Source organism: Sorex fumeus, unplaced genomic scaffold (genome assembly GCF_029834395.1).
Source record: "Sorex fumeus unplaced genomic scaffold, SorFum_2.1 ptg000041l, whole genome shotgun sequence".
Taxonomy (NCBI): Eukaryota; Metazoa; Chordata; class Mammalia; order Eulipotyphla; family Soricidae; genus Sorex; species Sorex fumeus.
Window position 1 is genome coordinate 5971663 of NW_026606098.1, and position 17934 is coordinate 5989596.

Genomic DNA, 17934 nt, shown 5'->3' on the forward strand with positions numbered 1-17934 from the left:
GGTCACGGTGTGACAGCTGACAAACTTGGGGTCTCAGTGCGTCAGTCAAGGGGCGCGGGTCCCGGTGTGTGGTGGGGTAGGGGGGCGCGGGTCCCGGTGCAGGTCGGGGGCGCGGGTCCCGGTGCAGGTCGGGGGCGCGGGTCCCAGACCTCAGCTGACAGAAACTCGGGACACGGTCCCGGTCCCGTTGCTGCTTCCCTGCCTCCTGGGTCTGTGGAGGTGTCTCAGAAGCAGCCGGGCCAGTGGCTGTGCTTCTCCCCTGCCTCTGCCTCCAGCCTGCCCTGCCTCTGGAGGAGGGTCCGAGTCTTCCTCGGGAGAACTTGCTGCGCAGGCGCTGGTGAGTGGCTTCCCACGGCTTTTCATAGGCTATCGACTTCCTATGGCTTTTCTTTTTCTTTTTTTTCTTTTTGGGTCACACCCAGGGATGCCTAGGGGTTACTCCTGGCTCTGCACTCAGGAATTACTCCTGGCAGTGCTGGGGGGGGACCATATAGGATGCTGGGGATCGAACCCAAGTTGGCCGCGTGCAAGGCAAACACCCTACCTGCTGTACTATCACTCCGGCCCTTCCCTCGGTTTTTCATAGGCTGTGTTTTCCTTTTCATTAATATAGATGTATTTCTATTTCGCCGAGGCGCCTCTTTCCACATCTGACTTATTTAGCAAGATGCTGCTTAGAATTTCCCGATACTTGAAGACCTCGGAGATAGACTTGTGGCCTGCGGTCTTGTTGCCCAGAGTATGCACTTCACATCATGGATGTTGTTTTTGCTAAGTTAAGCAGGCCCAGGAGACTGACTGTTGTGGAGACGGCCACCTGGGTTTTTTGTGGGTATCAGCCCACTTGGGTGGGTGCTGTTGCCTTCTGTGACTCATGTGCCGAGCAACGTTCTGGAACTCATAGCGGGTCTGTTGGTCCCACCAGCCTTGTTTCCTGGGAGTGACAGCCCTGGGAAATGTGTTCACTCAGGAGTGTTTTGTCCTTCTGGTGCCCTCCTGCCTCACTTCTGATGGCCCTCCTACCTCTTACAATTGAAATCTATGTTCTATATCTAACTTGGGTCTCTGATAAAAATAATGAAGTTGGGTGTTACTTTTTATCGTGAGCACACCTGACACTGCTCAGGGCTTTCTCCTCGCTCTGCGCTCAGGGATCACTCCTGGTGGTGCCGGGGAGACCATATGTGGTGCTGGAGATCAAACCACTTCCAAGGCAAGCACCCGCCCTGCTGTACCATCGTACCAACCCCCTGCTTTTTTTTTTAAAGTTCAATCAGATGGGCCGGTCACATAATGAGATTTAAAGACGACCGCTGGACTAGAGCTGTTACCGACTGGATTCCACGGGATGTCAAAAGACCGCGTGGCCGCCCACCTACCAGGTGGTCAGACTTCTTCATCAAGATCATGAACGATCGGTTTGAGGCTCTTCATGTTCCCAGAGCGAACAAATGCCATTGGGCTGCACTAGCACGTGACAGGGACAAATGGAGACGTTACTGGCGCCCACTCAAGCAAATCGATGACTAACGGGAAGTTAAGTGATTAAGTGATTAAAGTTCAATCTGGACCATTTCTGTCAATCATGCAGCCCGCTCAGACTGTTTACTGGTAAGACTGGATTCAAACTATCACTGTGACAGATTGCTCTGGTTGGCGGATAGTTTTTGGCATATCCGGCCCTCTGACAAACCCGTTATGCTTTGCTCCAACATTTCAGATGGGAGCCTTGCTTGGAAAGGCTCTGCCCGTGACAGAGGCCCTTCCTTGGCCAGGGGCAGGGCCAGGACCTGTCCACTCTCTCCCTCCAGGTCCTTGCTAGGCTCCCTGGGTGCTCCCTGTCCTTCCCGATCTTCACAGTTGCTGCCTTCCTCTGGGTCTGGGGGGCTGCAGTGTGGGCTGTGGGGTGCCCCTGCGATTCAGGTCCTTATGTGCTGCACGGATGCTTTTGTCCAGCTCTCCTGGGCTCCTGGCACCATCGTCATCTCCCTCCCCTGTCAGTGCTGCGCCTCCATTTCCATCTGTTTTCCTTTAAGCCAGGGGCTGAGCCCTCTGCCTCGTGCCTTGGGGTGGTGTTGGGGAAATATGTCTTTGGAAAGTGGAGAACAAGCTGGCGTGTGCAGAAACATTGCATAGGTCATCTGCTCCCAGGCAGACTTCATCTGCAGCCTGACTTCAGATGCCCAGGGCGGACACTCCACCCTCCCTCTTCCCCTCCTTCCTTTGGCTCCTCAGGCTCAGTTCAGTGATGGAAGTGGGCTGAGAAATGAGCCAATGAATAAAGAACAAGGTTAGGAGCTGTGCCTAGTCCTTACAGAAAATTAAACCCCAAGGCTGCAGCAAGTGAGACGGTGGTGAAGATGCACTGTTGTAAGGATGGTTGTGGTATAGACAGACTGTTGTAAGGGTATGCTGTGGTGAAGATGGGGCATTGTGTGTGTGTGGGGAAGTGCTGTGGTGTAGACAGGCTGTTGTGAAAACTACTGTGGTGCAGACAGGCTGCTGTGAAGGTGGCTATGGTGCAAACTGGCTGTTTTGAGGCTGATCTGTGGTGTTGAGGGAGATCGTGGTGTAGACGTCTGTTCTGGATCCTGGAGATAAGGCTTAGGGCCTGGTCACAGGCCCTGTGTGTGGCTAGCCCTGCTGTGAGAGGAATGGAGTTGGGGTGAGGGTTATTCAGCACTGTGGGCCACCCAGCCTGGGAGCAGGGCCGCTGGACTGGAGCCCCTGGAGGCCATCTGGACTCTGCTAAGGGTTAAGAGCTCTCTGGGGACAGGGCAAGAATGTCCTGGAACTTAGACAGCGCCCTGAGACTTGGGGACCCCCCTCCTATGACTCAGCAGAGCTGAGCGCTCTTCTGGCCTGGAAAGGAGGAGGCGCTAAGACATGCAGACTGGGGCTGTGTTGTAGGGATGGTCCCTCTGCGGCCGGAAATGGGGGCCTCCTGGCATGACCCTGACCCCCACCATAGTTTGTTCATGCGTCTTTTTCTGCCGGAGGTGACTCTGGGGACACATTTTATCCCAGGATCTGTCCTCTCCCTCCCCAACCCCTCCCTCCTGCTCACCCAAGCGGATTGTGGGGGGCAGTTTGTGGGGGCACCACGTGGTGTCCAGAGTTCCAGCTGGAGCTGAACTCCCTGAGCTGCTGGGCGTGGTGGGCACCCCAATGACAAGGTGCAAACAGAGGACAAAGGAGGGCTGAAGAGACCCACGTATGAGGGGGTTTTTGTGGACCCTGAGCCCTAGGGAGAGCCACGGGCTGGAAGCTGTGGGTCACAGGCAAAGCTGCCTGACTTATTGCACCCGGCAGGCCTGCCTGGTCCAGGGCCCCTGAAACAGACACATCTGTGATTTGTGTTTCAACCTGCTCCCACTGCAGTCCTTTTCCCCCTTGATTCTCCAGTGGATGACAGGAACCTGGCACCTCTGGGGACAGAGGGACAGCACCTGTCACATCTGGGACAGAGAGACATCAGTGCCACATCTGGTTTTCCTTGTCAGCCTATGGGGAAGCTGTGCCCCTCCCCCACAGCATGCCCCTCCACCCCCCACTGGTGCCAGTCACGCCCTCTGCTGCAGATAGCCCCTGACTTCTGTCTCCGGAGTGTAGGAGCCCCTGCGAGTCAGCTGGGAACAATTCCAGGAATGGCGGGTCGGCCAGGTCAGCCTGGAGAAGCAGAAGGGTGGGGGCGAGGAGCACAGATGAAAGGACCTCAGATCCGCTCTGAGCAGACACACGCACCCTCCCAACACCGCTCTATGCACACACTCCTAAAAGTGCATCCACGCTCAGACTACACACAATCACACTAGAGACATCAACACACATGAACACAATGCACAGACACATGTACACACACCATAGATACGTGTAGCGCACATATGCATACACCACAGACACACAAGTACATACACCCCAGAAACACATGTATAGATACATGCACATACCACACACATCGGACACATATGTACATATACCACAAGCACACATGCGCAGACACACATGCACACGTTGTCACAGATATGTGTACACTCCTCATAGACACATGTGCACTCATGTCAGACAAGTATACAGACAAGTGCATACTCACCAGCCCACATGCCACCACAGACACATGAATGCATATCAGCACACACATGCACCACAGATACATGTTCACACCACACACCACCACATACACCACAGACTTGTATACACACATCACCAAGACATACATGCAGCATGCCACCAGACACACTTGTACTCATGTAACCACAGACACACATGCACACACACTACCAGACACATAGGTACACATGCCATCAGAGACACGTACCCACACATCATAGACACATGTACACTTGCCACCTCAGACATATGCACACACCACAGAAACACGTGCATACACATTAGAGCACACACCACAGATATGAAGACACATACCACAGATATATGCACACACACAACACAGACACATTCACACACCACAGATACACATGTACACACACATCAATGCACACACACCAATGCACACCCGCCCCTCCAGCCAAGGGCCCGCCCTTTACCGCACAGATACACATGTACACACACATCAATGCACACACACCATAAATACACGTGCACAAACGCCACAGATAGATGTGCACACATCCCATAGATGTGCACACATGCCACCAGATACACACACACAGGCACACAGATACATGTGTACACACATCAGAGCACACATGCAGCACAGAGAGCTGCATGTGGAACAGGGCGTTGGGGGTACTGAGCACTCCATCTGCAAATTCGTCTCGCTCATGCTTAGTTGCTACTCTGACCACTGTCCTCCCTGCAGCCTGATGGCAGGATCCAGGAAAGAAACAGGCAGTACTGGTGGGTGGAGGGGCCTGGCAGGGCCTGGGATCCCAGGCAAGGGGGTTGGCCTTCAGAGAGGCAGGCGGGGAGACCCATAGGCTGGGCAGCCCTGCGAGGGGAAGAGCAGGGAAGCGAGGGCCGGGTCAGGCACAGGAGGGTTGTGAGGTTCCTGTGAGGCCCCAGGATGGGGATAGGTCTGGCCTGGGCAGGAACCCGGCAGGTGGACAGGGGTGCTGGAATGAAGCTTCCTAGGTTTCTCCTGGGGAGGGTGTGAGGGTCTGTGGGTCCGAGGAGGGCCCATGCACAGGCGCTCCAGGCTGGACGCCGTCTGCAAGGTGGGGGAGAGCAGGTCTGGCTTCTCCTTGTTCTGGGGTCCCCCCATCTGCGCTGGCTCTGGCTGAGACAGTCACGGTGCCCCGCTTACAGGAGCTGGTTCTCCAGACTCTTGGCCCTCGCTCCGGGGATTCCCCCCACCCACCAACACACCTCCCCAGGCCACTGGGGCGCGGTCACACCGGGGCCTGGACAGAGGCTCTGCCAGAGCGCTCGTGAGCCCCTGGCAGCACCTCGGGGCGGGTGTGGGGTGCTAGGACCCGGGGAAACGACCAGACACCCTTTTCTGGGTCCTCAGCCCCTCCCGGCGGGCCCGGCCCCGCCCCTCCAGCCAAGGGCCCGCCCTTTACCGCTCAGGCCCCGCCCCTCCTGCTCAGGCCCCGCCCCTCCTGCTCAGGCCCCGCCTCTCCCTCACAGCCTCGGGCCTCCCACGAGTCCTCGCCCCCGCCCAGACCCCGCCCCGGCTCCGCCCCGGCCAGCCCCGCCCCCGTCCCGGCGCGCCCGAGCTGCGGGCAGCTGGTTCCCCGCGACCCGGGAGCAGCATCCGTGCGACGGTGGGCGGCGGAGCATGGCGCCGAGGTGCGGGCCGGTGGTGCGCGGAACGGGGCGGGTGGGGGCGCGGGGGTGCGAGGCGCTGACCGGGCTCTGTCCCCGCAGGTGGCCCTGGCTGCGACCGCGCCCGCGGCGCCTCCTGGATGTGCTCGCCCCGCTGGTGGTGCTGCTGGGGGTCGGCGCGGCGTCCGCGGAGCCCGGTAAGGCGCGAGGGGCTTGGGGTGCGGGGTTCGAGCCGCCTTTGTGCGCCCGTCGGCGGCCGCGCGGTGTCGGGTTGCGCGCGGCCCCTTTGATGCGGCGCCGGAAACAATGCCGCGAGCGCGCGGCTCCCGGCGCCCAGTCCACTTCCCCGCGCTGCCCACCACGCGGCCCGCGCCCGTCCGCCCGCCCGCCCGCCCGCCCGGCCACAGGAACAATGCGGCGGCCGCAGCCGGGAAGGCAGGTCCAGCCCGCGCAGCCACAGCCACCTGGGTCTGCCCACCCGGGCCACCGCCGCCCCAGCCCGCCCACCGGCCAGGCACCCCGCGGAGGGGCTCGGGGCGCAGTGGCCAGTCTGCGGCAGTGCGGTGCCCCAGCCTCAGGAGTGGCACTGTCCAGCCGAGTTCAGACTCACTCACCCCTCCTATCTCACCCGCCCTGGAAGGGTCCTGTTTGCGCCTGCCTCAGGGCTCCACCGGTCACACCTGGCAGCAATGGGGCCTGTCCAGTCCCAGCCAGGGAGCGCGGCCACCCTACGTGCCAGGCCTGGAGACACTCAGGTGCAGAGGCCAGCGGCCCACTGTGGGCTCAGGACAGGACCCGAGACCCCGTCTGTTGGCACAAAAGGATGTGTGCCCTGTTCCCCTGATGCCCTGTGTGCCCGGATGCCCTGTTTCCCTGATGCTCTGTCCCTCCTCATGCCCTGTCCCCCTGATGTCCTGCCCCCTGTCCCTTCTACCCCATATTCCGTCCTCCCAGGCGCTTTTTCCCTCATGCCCTGTCTCTCTCATCCTCCCCTGCTTGTTTGTCGCTTGGTACTTGGACCCCATCGTCCTGCGTGTGTCTCTCCAGAACCTGGGGAGGGGAGGGCATAGATAGCAACTCCAGGGGGTGCGGTATGTGTGGGGCCTGGAGGGATGAGGGGCTCAGCTGAGGAGCAGCATTGCTGGCCACGCCCACCGAGCCCTTTCCCGTATCACCCCTCCCCCCCTTCTGCACATTCCCGCCCTCCCTGACCTGGGGTCTACCCCTCACCCCATTCTCACTGCTGTGGGCCTCCAGGAACTGGTCAGAACAAGAGCCAGCCAAGACCCTCTTACAGAGTGGCCCTCGTGGAAGGTGCTGGTTTCTGGAGGCCGCCTGGGCAGTCTTCAGGGTTCACTTGGAAGATAGTTTTGAATTTCAGCAAAACTTGTTTTTCAGGGTACTCCTGTGTTCCTTGAAAAGGAGGAGAGGGCCTTTCCCCCTCAGATACCTAGAAGGCATGTGACTGACTTCCACGCTGAAAGCATTGGGGGCTAGGGGCCCCTCCCTGTACCCCTAATTCTATCTGACTGAATACAAAGCTCCTCATAGAGATACCCACACACATCCACACCAATATGCACACTGTAGTTTTACTGATGTGCATTTTGCTGGGTATACGTACAGTGTGAGCATGCCCCCACAAAACACATATGCACATTTGGATCTCTGTACACCATGTAACCGTACAGGCACACGTTCACATACAATATATGCACACATGCAATAGCTGGGCACACTTAAATATGCAGCACAGACATGTGTAAATGTACAAACACATGCAGCATAAATGCACTGACACATTGCATATAGAAATGTACACACACACGTAAATGGGGTCTCACAGATATGCACATAGATATGTACAACCCTCTCAGAAATGTCCACCCACACAATAAAAGGCATGTGAACACGAGTGGTCTTACATATGGGACATGTAAATGGACACTCACAAATATATATGCACAAATGTGCACAAAAGCACACACAGTTGTATACTTATATAATGCACATATAGATGTACATCCATGCACATTTGTACATGCACACAATGCACACGTATATCTACATATACGCACATGTTGTACATGCACAACAGATGTGCATCTATACACATCAGTATACATCCACAATGCACATACATCTGCACATATGCACAGATGTACATCTACACAGATGTATGTCCACACACGTGCACATATCAAGGTATACCCCCACAGATGTATACACATATGTACATCTGTATGCATGCACATAAGATGTAATCTGTATGTAGAAGCAAGCATCTGCACACAGATGTATATACGCACACATTAGTATACATCCACACATTCACACATCAATGTAAATTGACACATATGTACATCTAAGTGCCCCTGCATATGTACACACATCAATGTATACCCACATACACGCACACATAATGTGCATCCACACACATGCACACATTGTGAGTCCACATGCACAAACACATGTATCTATACAATGCATGCAGTATGTGAATTCACACATGCACACAACTATGTACATGCACACATAAATGCCAGGCACATGCATGAGTATATACTCACACCCGTAGATACATAGGAATACCTTGTGCATAGGAACACACAAGTACGTGCCCACACACATGCACAGATACACACTTTCTCAGCCCCATGTTTCTCTTTCCACTGGATTTCTTTCTTTCTTTTTTTTTTTTTTTGGTGAGGGACTATACCTGGCAGTGCTCAGGGCTTACTCTTGGTTCTGTGCTCAGGGATCACTCCTGGAAGTGCTTGGGGACCCTCTGGGTGCCGGGATCACTCTCTGGCAGCTGCACACAGGGAAGTGCCTTAGCATGTCCTCTCTCTTCGGCAACTCTCCACTTGGATTACTGAGAGGTGTGGTTCTGGGGTCAGGGGCAGCTGTGTGGGATGCCTAGCCTGGAGAGCTACTGCTGCGGGGCTGGGGCTGGAGAGGGTGGTCTCCAGGGACTACTCTGGGCTCCGCTCCAGCCCCTTGCAGGGAGAGCACCGGCCCTTGCTCTGGCCACTCCCGGAAGCTCCTCTGTGGCCTGAGGCTTTCAGGAAGGGCAGGTCCCCAGGGTGACTCCCGCCTGGCCAGCACCCAGGATCTGAGAGGGTGTGGCAGGCTGTGGGGGTGCTGGGCCATGCCCCTGCTGCACTGTCTGGGACGGAGCTGGACGCTCCCCGCAGTGGTGTCCGCCCCGTGGGCCCCTCGCCTCTGCTCCTGCCTGAGCTGGACTGCCAGGGACAGGTAGTTATGACCCCAGCGTGCGGCCGCTGTCTGTACAGGGTTCCATGTGCACCCGCTCGGCTCAGCCCTGAGTGCTGCGGGGAGGTGGTGTGGGGCGAGGTTCCGGAGCCGAGTCGGGGCCTGCGTGTCTGGCTGCCCGCCGCCTGCAGGAGCCTGCTCTCAGCTCCTCCGCTCGGGCAAGCCTGGCATGGCCTCAGCTGCACACACTTCGGAGTCTGGGCAGGCTCAGTCACTGAAGCCACCTTGGGCACCTGGGGCTGGTGGCTGAGCTGGGCTGCCTGTGGTCAGGACAGGTCTGAGCTGCTTCCTGAGGAGGGTCCAGGTGGAGGCAGTGGGCCACCTGCTCGTCAGTCGTGGGGGCACATGGACCCCCACAGGGCCCACCGCTTCCCCTTTGGGCCCCCACAGCCCCCATCCCATCCCCACTGGACCCCTACAGTGTCAACCCCTACCCCATGGAGTCACATAGTACTCTCCTCCCCCATTGCATCCCCCCAGTTCCCTTTCCTCTCCCCATGGGCCCCCACAGTGCCTTCCGCCCCGCAGTGGATCCCCCCAGTGCCCCTCCTTCCCTCCCGTGACCCTGACAGTGCCCTTACCTCCCATGGATGCCCACAGTAGGGACAGTTATGTTCCTGGGACACTCTCTGCCCACTGAGGCAGAAAGTTTAGGCCGTTGTCGGGCGAGGGAGCACAGAGACCCCTGGTGGGCAGGTGGGTGGGTGGGCCGCTGCTGCCCTGCTCCGTCCATGGGCATTTCCTCCCTGGTGCCAAACTCGGGTGCTGGAGAGTGGCCCCAGGGAAAACTGGAGCAGCCCGGCCTCGAGCTGCCCCCCGGCTGTCAGGGACTGCTGCCTCTCCTGGAGTCAGCTCTCTGCCCAGACACCTCCTGCCTGGGACGTGAGTGAGGGCCCTGCTGGCCCATAGCTAGTCTGCCCTGCAGGTCCCTGAGATAGGTGGATGGACGGACACACACGGCTGGATGTACAGACAGACAGAAGCGCAGATGGATGGACGCGCAAATGTGTGGACACACAGATGGACAGTCAGATGGATGCACAGGGATGGATGGATGTGGAGATGTATAGGCAGATAGACGAATGCACATGGATGGATGGATGTGGAGACGTTTGGACAGAAAGACAGTCAGATGGACCACATGGGTAGACAGATGTATGGACACGCAGATGGGCGGATGGACAGATGCACATGGATGGATGTGCAGCGTATGAACACACAGACGGACAGGCACAGATGGATAGATGTGCAGGCATATGGACACAGGCAGGCAGGGTCACATGGCACTGAGATAGGGTCAGGGCGCCTGGGCACCTCCTGCCAGCCCTAAGCCACTGTCACACCCATGGGCTCCTGCCTGACTGTGGCTGCTCAGTACCATGTCCATGGATCCCTGTGTGCTGCAGGAGCTGTGCGGCCTATCCTGCTGGACGGCAGTGTCCTGCCAGAGACTGGTTTCACTCACTAGGCCCCGTACTAGTCTCGGCTCTGGCTCCTCGCGGGGCTTGGCAGGGGTGGGTGGGTCCTGGGTGGGAGCCACTGCAGGTGGGACTCCATGTTGAGGCAGGCCCTTGGATGGGCTCCTGGGAGTGCTGGGTGGGCCCGTCGTCAGCTGTGTGGTTCTGGGCCGGCCCTTCATCAGCCGTGTGGTTCTGTACTGGCCCGTTGTCAGTCATGTGGTTCTGGGCCCGTTGTCAGCCGTGCCGTTCTGGACCCATCAGCTGTGCAGTTCTGGGCTTGTCCTTAGCTGTGCGGTTCTGGGCTGATCCCGTGGTGTGTGTTGACCCACCCTCACCTGCTCTGGACCCTCCCTCCCCTCCTCCTACTCCTGGACCCTTGCTACTCCTTGGCAGGGGCCCTGCTCAGCCGCCCCAAGGTGCCCCCAAGCTCTGGGTGCCCCTCACCAGGCCGGCCCTTCTGACCTCACAGCCCCCCCAGCTGCTGGCCGGGCTATGGGCTGTTGTCTCCATGGAGGCCCAGGCAGAACTCCTGCATAGCCTCCAGCAAGCCCCCACCCGCTGCCCCGTGGCCCCTCTGTGGCAAAGGGGCCTGGAAGCTCTGGGGACTTGGCTGTGCTGCAGACACGGGGGGCTGAAGCTGGTATGCAGCCCCCCTGGACCTTGCAGCTGACTCATGCTGATGCTCCAGCACCATGGCTGCTTAACTTCCTGTCGGCACTGCTCAGCTGCTTCCCCCATGCAGCCCACCTGGTTGCCTCCTGCCCCTGCCAGGAGTGTCCCACCACATTGTGTGGGGCACCTCATGGTGCCGTCAAGTGTCTGGGAATGGGAGCATGTGCCCCAAATGTATGATACTCAGGGCTAAGTTGGGTCCCCAAGTCCCACTCCTGATAATGGGGGTTGACCGTTATGGTTCTTCTGGGTGGACAGGATTTGGATACAATTGCCAGTATCTGAAATTGAGGGCCAGACATTACAACCCAGGGTGGCCAGAGGACAGCCCGGTGTTATTGGGCAGGAGGCCACTGTGTCCTGGGAGCTCAGGAACGTCAGGTACTGGTGATGCTACTGCCCTGGTCTCTTGGTTCCCGCAGTGCGTTGCTGCGGGGAGCCCTGTGGTGGCTCCAGCCTCTCACTAGCCCACTATCTCAGCAGACCTCATAGGTACCCCAACCCCTCAGCCCAGCACAAGACTGTCCACCTCACTGCATGTGAGCCTGATTGTCCATGTGACTGTCTGTGCAACTGTTCTGTGACCATCTGACTGTCCTTGACTGTGTGTCCATGTGACTGTGCGACTTTGTGGCTGTCCATGTAACTGTCTATGTGACTGGGTGTCTGTGACATTTTGTCTGTGCAGCTGTGTGACTATCCATGTAACTGTCCTGCGACTGTCAGTATAACTGTCTTTTTAAAAAATTTTTATTAGTGAAACACCATAAGGTACAGTTGTAGACTTACAAATTTTTGTGCTTGGGTTTCAGTTATACAATGATCGAGCACCCATCCTGCTACCAGTGCCCATTCTCCACCACCACTAATCCCAGTATCCCTCCCACCTCTCATTCCCCCATCCCACCCTGCCTCTGTGGCAGGGCATTCCGTTTTCTTCTCTCTCTCCTTTTGGGTGCTGTGGTTTGCAAAAGATGAATTGAATGGCAGTCATGTTCGGTCTATAGTCTACTTTCAGCATGCATCTCCCATCCTGGGAAGATCTTCCCAACACCCTTTATTTGGTGCTCCCTTCTCTTATCTGAGCTGCCTTTACCCCTAGAGTGTGTGGCTGGCCTCCAAGCCATGGAGTAAACCTCCTGGTACTTATCTCGCCTATTCTCGGGTGTTAGTCTCCTATTTTGTTACTTTATGAATGCAATCTTTCTATGTCTGTCTGACTCATTTTGCTTAGCATGATACTTTCCATGTAGTACCACTTGTATGTAAATTTCATGACTTCATCCTTTCTAACAGCTACATAGTACTCCGATAGCACAGCGGTAGGGCGTTTGCCTTGCACGCAGCCAACATGGCCGACCCGAGTTCGATTCCTCCGCCCCTCTCGGAGAGCCCGGCAAGCTACTGAGAGTATATCGCCCGCACGGCAGAGCCTGGCAAGCTCCCCGTGACGTATTTGATATGCCAAACACAGTAACAGCAAAGTCTCCAATGGAGTCGTTACTGGGCCCGCTCGAGCAAATCGACGAACAACGGGAGGGCCTTTACCTTTACCTTTACATAGTACTCCATTGTGTAGATGTACCAGAGTTTCTTTAACCAGTCATCTGTTCTTAGGCACTCAGGTTTTTACCATATTCTGGCTATTATAAACAGTGCTGCAATGAACAAACAAGTGCAGATGTCACTTGGACTATACTTTTTTGCTTCTCTGGGGTATATTCCCAGGAGTGGTATTGCTGGGTCAAATGGGAACTCAATTTCTAATTTTTTGAGAATCGTCCATACTGTTTTCCAAAAGGGCTGAACCAGTCAGCATTCCCACCAGCAGTGAAGGAGGGTCTCTTTCTCGCCACATCCGCACCAACACCGGTTGCTTTTGTTCTTTTGGATGTGGGCCAGTCTCTGTGGTGTGAAATGATATCTCATTGTTGTTTTGATCTGCATCTCCCTGATGATTAATGATGTAGAGCATTTTCTCATGTGTCTTTTAGCCATTCAAATTTCTTCTTTGAGAAAGTTTCTGTTCATTTCATCGCCCCATTTTTTGATGGGGTTGGATATTTTCTTCTTGTGGAGTTCAACCAATACTTTGTATATCCTTGATATCAACCCCTTGTCGGATGTGTATTTGGCGAATATCCTTTCCCATTTTGTAGACTTTGTACTTTGTAGACTGTTTCTTCTGAGGTGCAGCAGCTTCTTAGTTTAAGATAGGTATGACTGTCTTTGTGACTGTCAGTGTGGCAGTTTGTGTTACTATCAGTGTGGCTGTCTGTGTGACTGTCTGTGACTGCCTGTGACAGTTATTGTGGCAGTCCATGTGACTCAGTGTGGCAGTCCGTGTGACTGTCAGTGTGGCTGTCTGTGCGGCTGTCAGTGTGGCTGCTCGTGTGACTCTCAGTGTGACTGTGACTGTCAGTGTGACTGTGTCTGTGTGACTGTCCATGAAACTGTCAATGGTGGGTGTGTGACTGTGTAGCTGTGTGTCTGTCCATGTGATTATGTGCCTGACTCTTGTGACTCTCCCATTGATGGTATGACTTTTTTTCCTTCTTTATGATTTTTCCAGTCTATCTGACTATTCATTGACTGAATAGTGCCTGTAAGTGCCTGACTCCCCCCGGGTAACTCCTCCAGGTGACTGTCCTGGGGCTCTCCTGGGTGACTGTGATTGCCCGGTGCCTTTCCAACTGTTTTCTGATTGCCAGGTAACTGTCCAACTGTCCTGTGACTCCCTGGGTGGCTCCCTAAGTAGGACGGTCCTGTGAGTGCTGGGTGACTGTCCTGTGACTGCCTTGGCTGGCAGGTGTCCATGTGCAGTGGGGAGGGGCGCCACATTCTGGCGCAGCTTATCTGGCAGTGGGGGCTGATACAGAACAGAGCCCTTGTGGCAGGGGGAGGGGCAGCAACTGAGGCTCAGCTGCCCCCAACTGCTGAGCTTGTGAGTGGTTCCGGCGCAGGCGTGGGGCACTGTGGGTCAGTCTGATTGAGGAATTGGGGCACCTCAGGGACTGTTGGGGGGTACAGAGTGGAAGGGGCAGTTCTGGGGTTGCCCCTACCTGGTCCTGACAGCACGTGTCCTCCGTGTCCCTCATGCACTTGGGGACATCCTCATTACGGCTCTGTCCTTTGGGCTTTGGGGTCCTCCAGCTCTTCCTTTGGGGGGCAGATTCTGGAGCTGGGGAGGCAGGGTTCAGGGACCGTGTCATCTGCCCCGTCCTGGAGTTGGAGGGTGCTGTGTGCCTCCTTGTCCACACAAATCTTCATGGCTGGGGCCAGCTCACAACTTCTGCGTGGGCCATTGGTGGGAAGGGGACAGGGTTCTAGAGCTGAGATTCGGAGCCGCTGGCTAGGCTCTGTGTGCTGAGCACAGCTCGAGGTGGGCAGAATAAGGGCACCTGGGGCTCCCCCTGGCAGGACAGGCATGGCGGGTACGGGGTCAGTGACAGCAGCCTGACACTCTGTGCTGAGAATTGTGACAGCCAGCAGGGAGCTCCCCTCAGCCCAATAGCTGGAGGGCCATTGCTCAGGAGAGCTCATGTGATGGCCTGGGCACAGGGGTCATGGTCACAGGGGACACTGGGATCCCAGGCTAGCAAACACACATGTTCCTTAGAGTTCTGGGGACCTCAAAATATGGTTAATGAGCCACCATGGCCATGGGCTTCAGGCACAGGCCAGCGGGATGGTCTCTGCAGCTGTCCCCTCCCTCACGTCTAACCTGGGTTATCTGGGTTGTGGACACAACTAGGGTGCAGTTGCTGTGGATGTAGCTCAGGGTGCAGCTGGGCCGTGGATGGAGCTCAGAGTACGACTGGACCGTGGACGGAGCTGAGAGTGCGGCTGGGCCGGAGATGGAGCTGAGGGTGCAGCTGGGCTGTGGACGGAGCTCAGGTGCAGCTGTGCTGGCCACCTGGGTTCGGCTGCATGTTGGCACTTACCAGGTAATTGTCAGTGTCCACGGGACAGAGGTCTCTAGGTCTTGACCTGGGTCCCCGACTGCCTTACCTGGTGCAGGAAGTGTGGAAGTGTCCTGCACCCTCAGTGCAGCCTCCCAAGAACCCGTGCTCAGGTGGAAAGGATAACAGACAGGACAACCCCAAGGATAAAGGCAGATCCTTCCAGTGTGAGGACTGGGGAGGTGCCAACACCTTGGGGCGTGGCCCAGCCCTACCTGGCCCAGGAGTGCTAGGAGCATGTCAGCTCTGCACCTTGGAGCTCAGGATTTTGTGGCTGAGCAGCAGGCAGGGATGGGCCAGGCCTAAGCAGGGGATGGAACCTGGAGGGTCAGCTCTAAGCAGAGGGAGGCTCTGGAGGGTGGGCCCTAAGCAGAAGTGGGGATTTGTAGGCTGCCAGCAGGCAGGAGTGGGGATTGCCCAGGTCATCCCAGGCCCATCCCAATGTATGTTTGAGGGAGAAGCAGGAGAGGCAGGGTGTGTGTCAGGGTGTGGGGGCCCAGGCTACCATGGGGGTCAGTCCCAGGCTTCACAGGAGTGACTCTGACAGGGAGAGTAGTGGCTCCTCCCAAGCTTCCGCCCCCCTCACCTCTTGGGAGCAAGTTTCTGTGCACACGCGGGTGTGGGTGCTGTGTGCAGATGGGAAAGGAAAGACGGCATTCTTCAGGAATCCAGCGGGGTGGCAACCAGATGGGAAGCACTCTGCTGCTTCAGGCCAAGGCAGGAGGTAGAACCTTCTGGAAGGGGAACATTGAGTCCCAGAGGGTGGCGAGTCCTGCCCCCTCAGGAGCCCTGTAGGAGGGGTCATCCAAAGCCACATTAACTCTTCTGCCTGGGCAGATGTGTGTGCCCAGGGAAGTGAGAGTGTGTTTAGAAACTTCCAAACAGGCCCAGGTGAGCTCAGTGCACACAGGCGAGCTGTGTACACACAGGTGAGCTCAGGGCACACAGATGAGCTCAGAGCATACAGGAAAACTGGGGGCACACAGGTGGATTCAGGGCACACAGCTTGGACAGGTGAGCTGAGGGTACACAGTGTGCAGACATGAGCTCAGGATACACAGGTGAGTAGAGAGCACAGGTGAGCTCAGGGTACACAGGTGAGCTTGGTACACAGTGTGGACAGGTGAGCTCAGGGTACACAGTGTGCACACATGAGCTCAGGATACACAGGTGAGCAAAGTGCACAGGTGAGCTCAGGGTACACAGGTGAGCAGAGTGCACAGGTGAGCTCAGGATACACAGCTTGGACAGGTTAGCTCAGGGTTCACAGTGTACAGGTGAGTTCCTGATACACAGGTGAGCAGAGTGTGCAGGTGAACTCAGGGTACACAGCTGAGCTCGGTACACTGTGCACAGGTGAGCTCAGGGTACACAGGTGAGCAAAGTATACAGGTGAGCTCAGGATCTGTAGTTTGCACAGGTGAGCTCAGTTTACACAGCTTTCACATACAGTGTGGACAGGTGAGCTCAGGATACACAGCTTGGACAGATGGGTTGAAGGTACACAGTGTGCACACGTGAGCTCAGGATACAGAGGTGAGCGGAGTGCACAGGTGAGCTCAGGGTACACAGGTGATCAGAGTGTACAGGTGAGCTCAGGATACAGTTTGCACAGGTGAGCTCAGTTTACACAGCTTGCACAGATGAGCTCAGGGTACACAGTGTGCACACATGAGCTCAGGATACATAGGTGAGCAGAGTGCACAAGTGAGCTCAGGGTATACAGGTGAGCAGAGTATAAAGGTGAGCTGAGGATACACAGTTTGCACAGGTGAGCTCATGATACACAGCTTTCACAGGTGAGCTCAGTTTACACAGCTTGCACAGGTGAGCTCAGGATACACAGATGAACAGAGTTTACAGGTGAGCTCAGGGTACACAGGTGAGCTTGGTACACAGTGTGGACAGGTGAGCTAAGGGTACACAGTGTGCACACATGAGCTCAGGATACACAGGTGAGCAGAGTGCACAGGTGAGCTCAGGGTACACAGGTGAGCTTGGCACAGGTGAGCTCAGGGTACACAGGTTAGCATAATGTACAGGTAAGCTCAGGATACACAGTTTGCACAGGTGAGCTCAGGATACACAGCTTGCACAGGTGAGCTCAGGGTACACAGTGTGCACAGGTGAGCTCAGGGTACACAGTGCAAAGGTGAGCTCAGCGCATTTAATGTGAGCTTGACACAGTGAGCTCAGGACACACAGTTGAACTTAGAGCACATAGATGAACTCAGAGGTGAGTTCAGTAATGTCCTTGGTGCATCATTGTCCTTGAGATGAAGTGAGTCCTCTTTTGCTCAGGGGGTCACTCACTGTGGGCACTATAGGTGGGTTGCTTGCTCCTTATGTGAACCCATGAGCGTCTACTGGGAAACCAGGGGCCAACCCTAGCTAGCAGGAGCTGTGTGGGCAGAACCCCCGAAGGACACACCAGTAGGTGGGTGCTCTGACTTGTAGGCCCTAGTGATCATGTCGATGAGGGTGAGAACTGCACCTCCCTATGCTCCAGCCTCTTCCTGGAGCTCAGTACCCTGCAGCCTGCAGCCTGGCTTACACAGGACACCACATGGTTATCTCAAGGCCCGATAGACTTTAGAACTAACCCTGTGTTTCCCTCTCCCAGGAATGATGGACATCCTTGGGCCTGCCACCTTGTGTCTGTGCAAAGGTGGTGGGCAGAGGGGGAATGGGAAACTGGGCCATGGAGCAGACATCTCCCTCTGAGGGACCATGTTTGGAAGGTTGACCTACCCTCCTCCCTAGCCTGCACCACATAACACCATCCACTCAGCCTCTTCTTTGGTCCTCAAAAGTATGTGGATGAGTGAATGTTG

At 56.3% G+C, this 17934-nt stretch overlaps 1 protein-coding gene across 1 annotated transcript in view; it reads left to right on the top strand.

Moving 5' to 3' along the window:
• The first annotated feature begins 5650 nt into the window (after window positions 1-5650).
• The window catches only part of COL18A1 (collagen type XVIII alpha 1 chain), a 41199-nt gene continuing 28915 nt past the window's right edge, over window positions 5651-17934 (top strand). Inside the window, exons 1-2 of the mRNA XM_056119577.1 lie at window positions 5651-5754; window positions 5833-5927. Of these exons, the coding sequence (XP_055975552.1) occupies window positions 5744-5754; window positions 5833-5927 (106 nt within the window). The 5' untranslated portion in view covers window positions 5651-5743. The remainder of the gene's footprint in view (window positions 5755-5832; window positions 5928-17934) is intronic.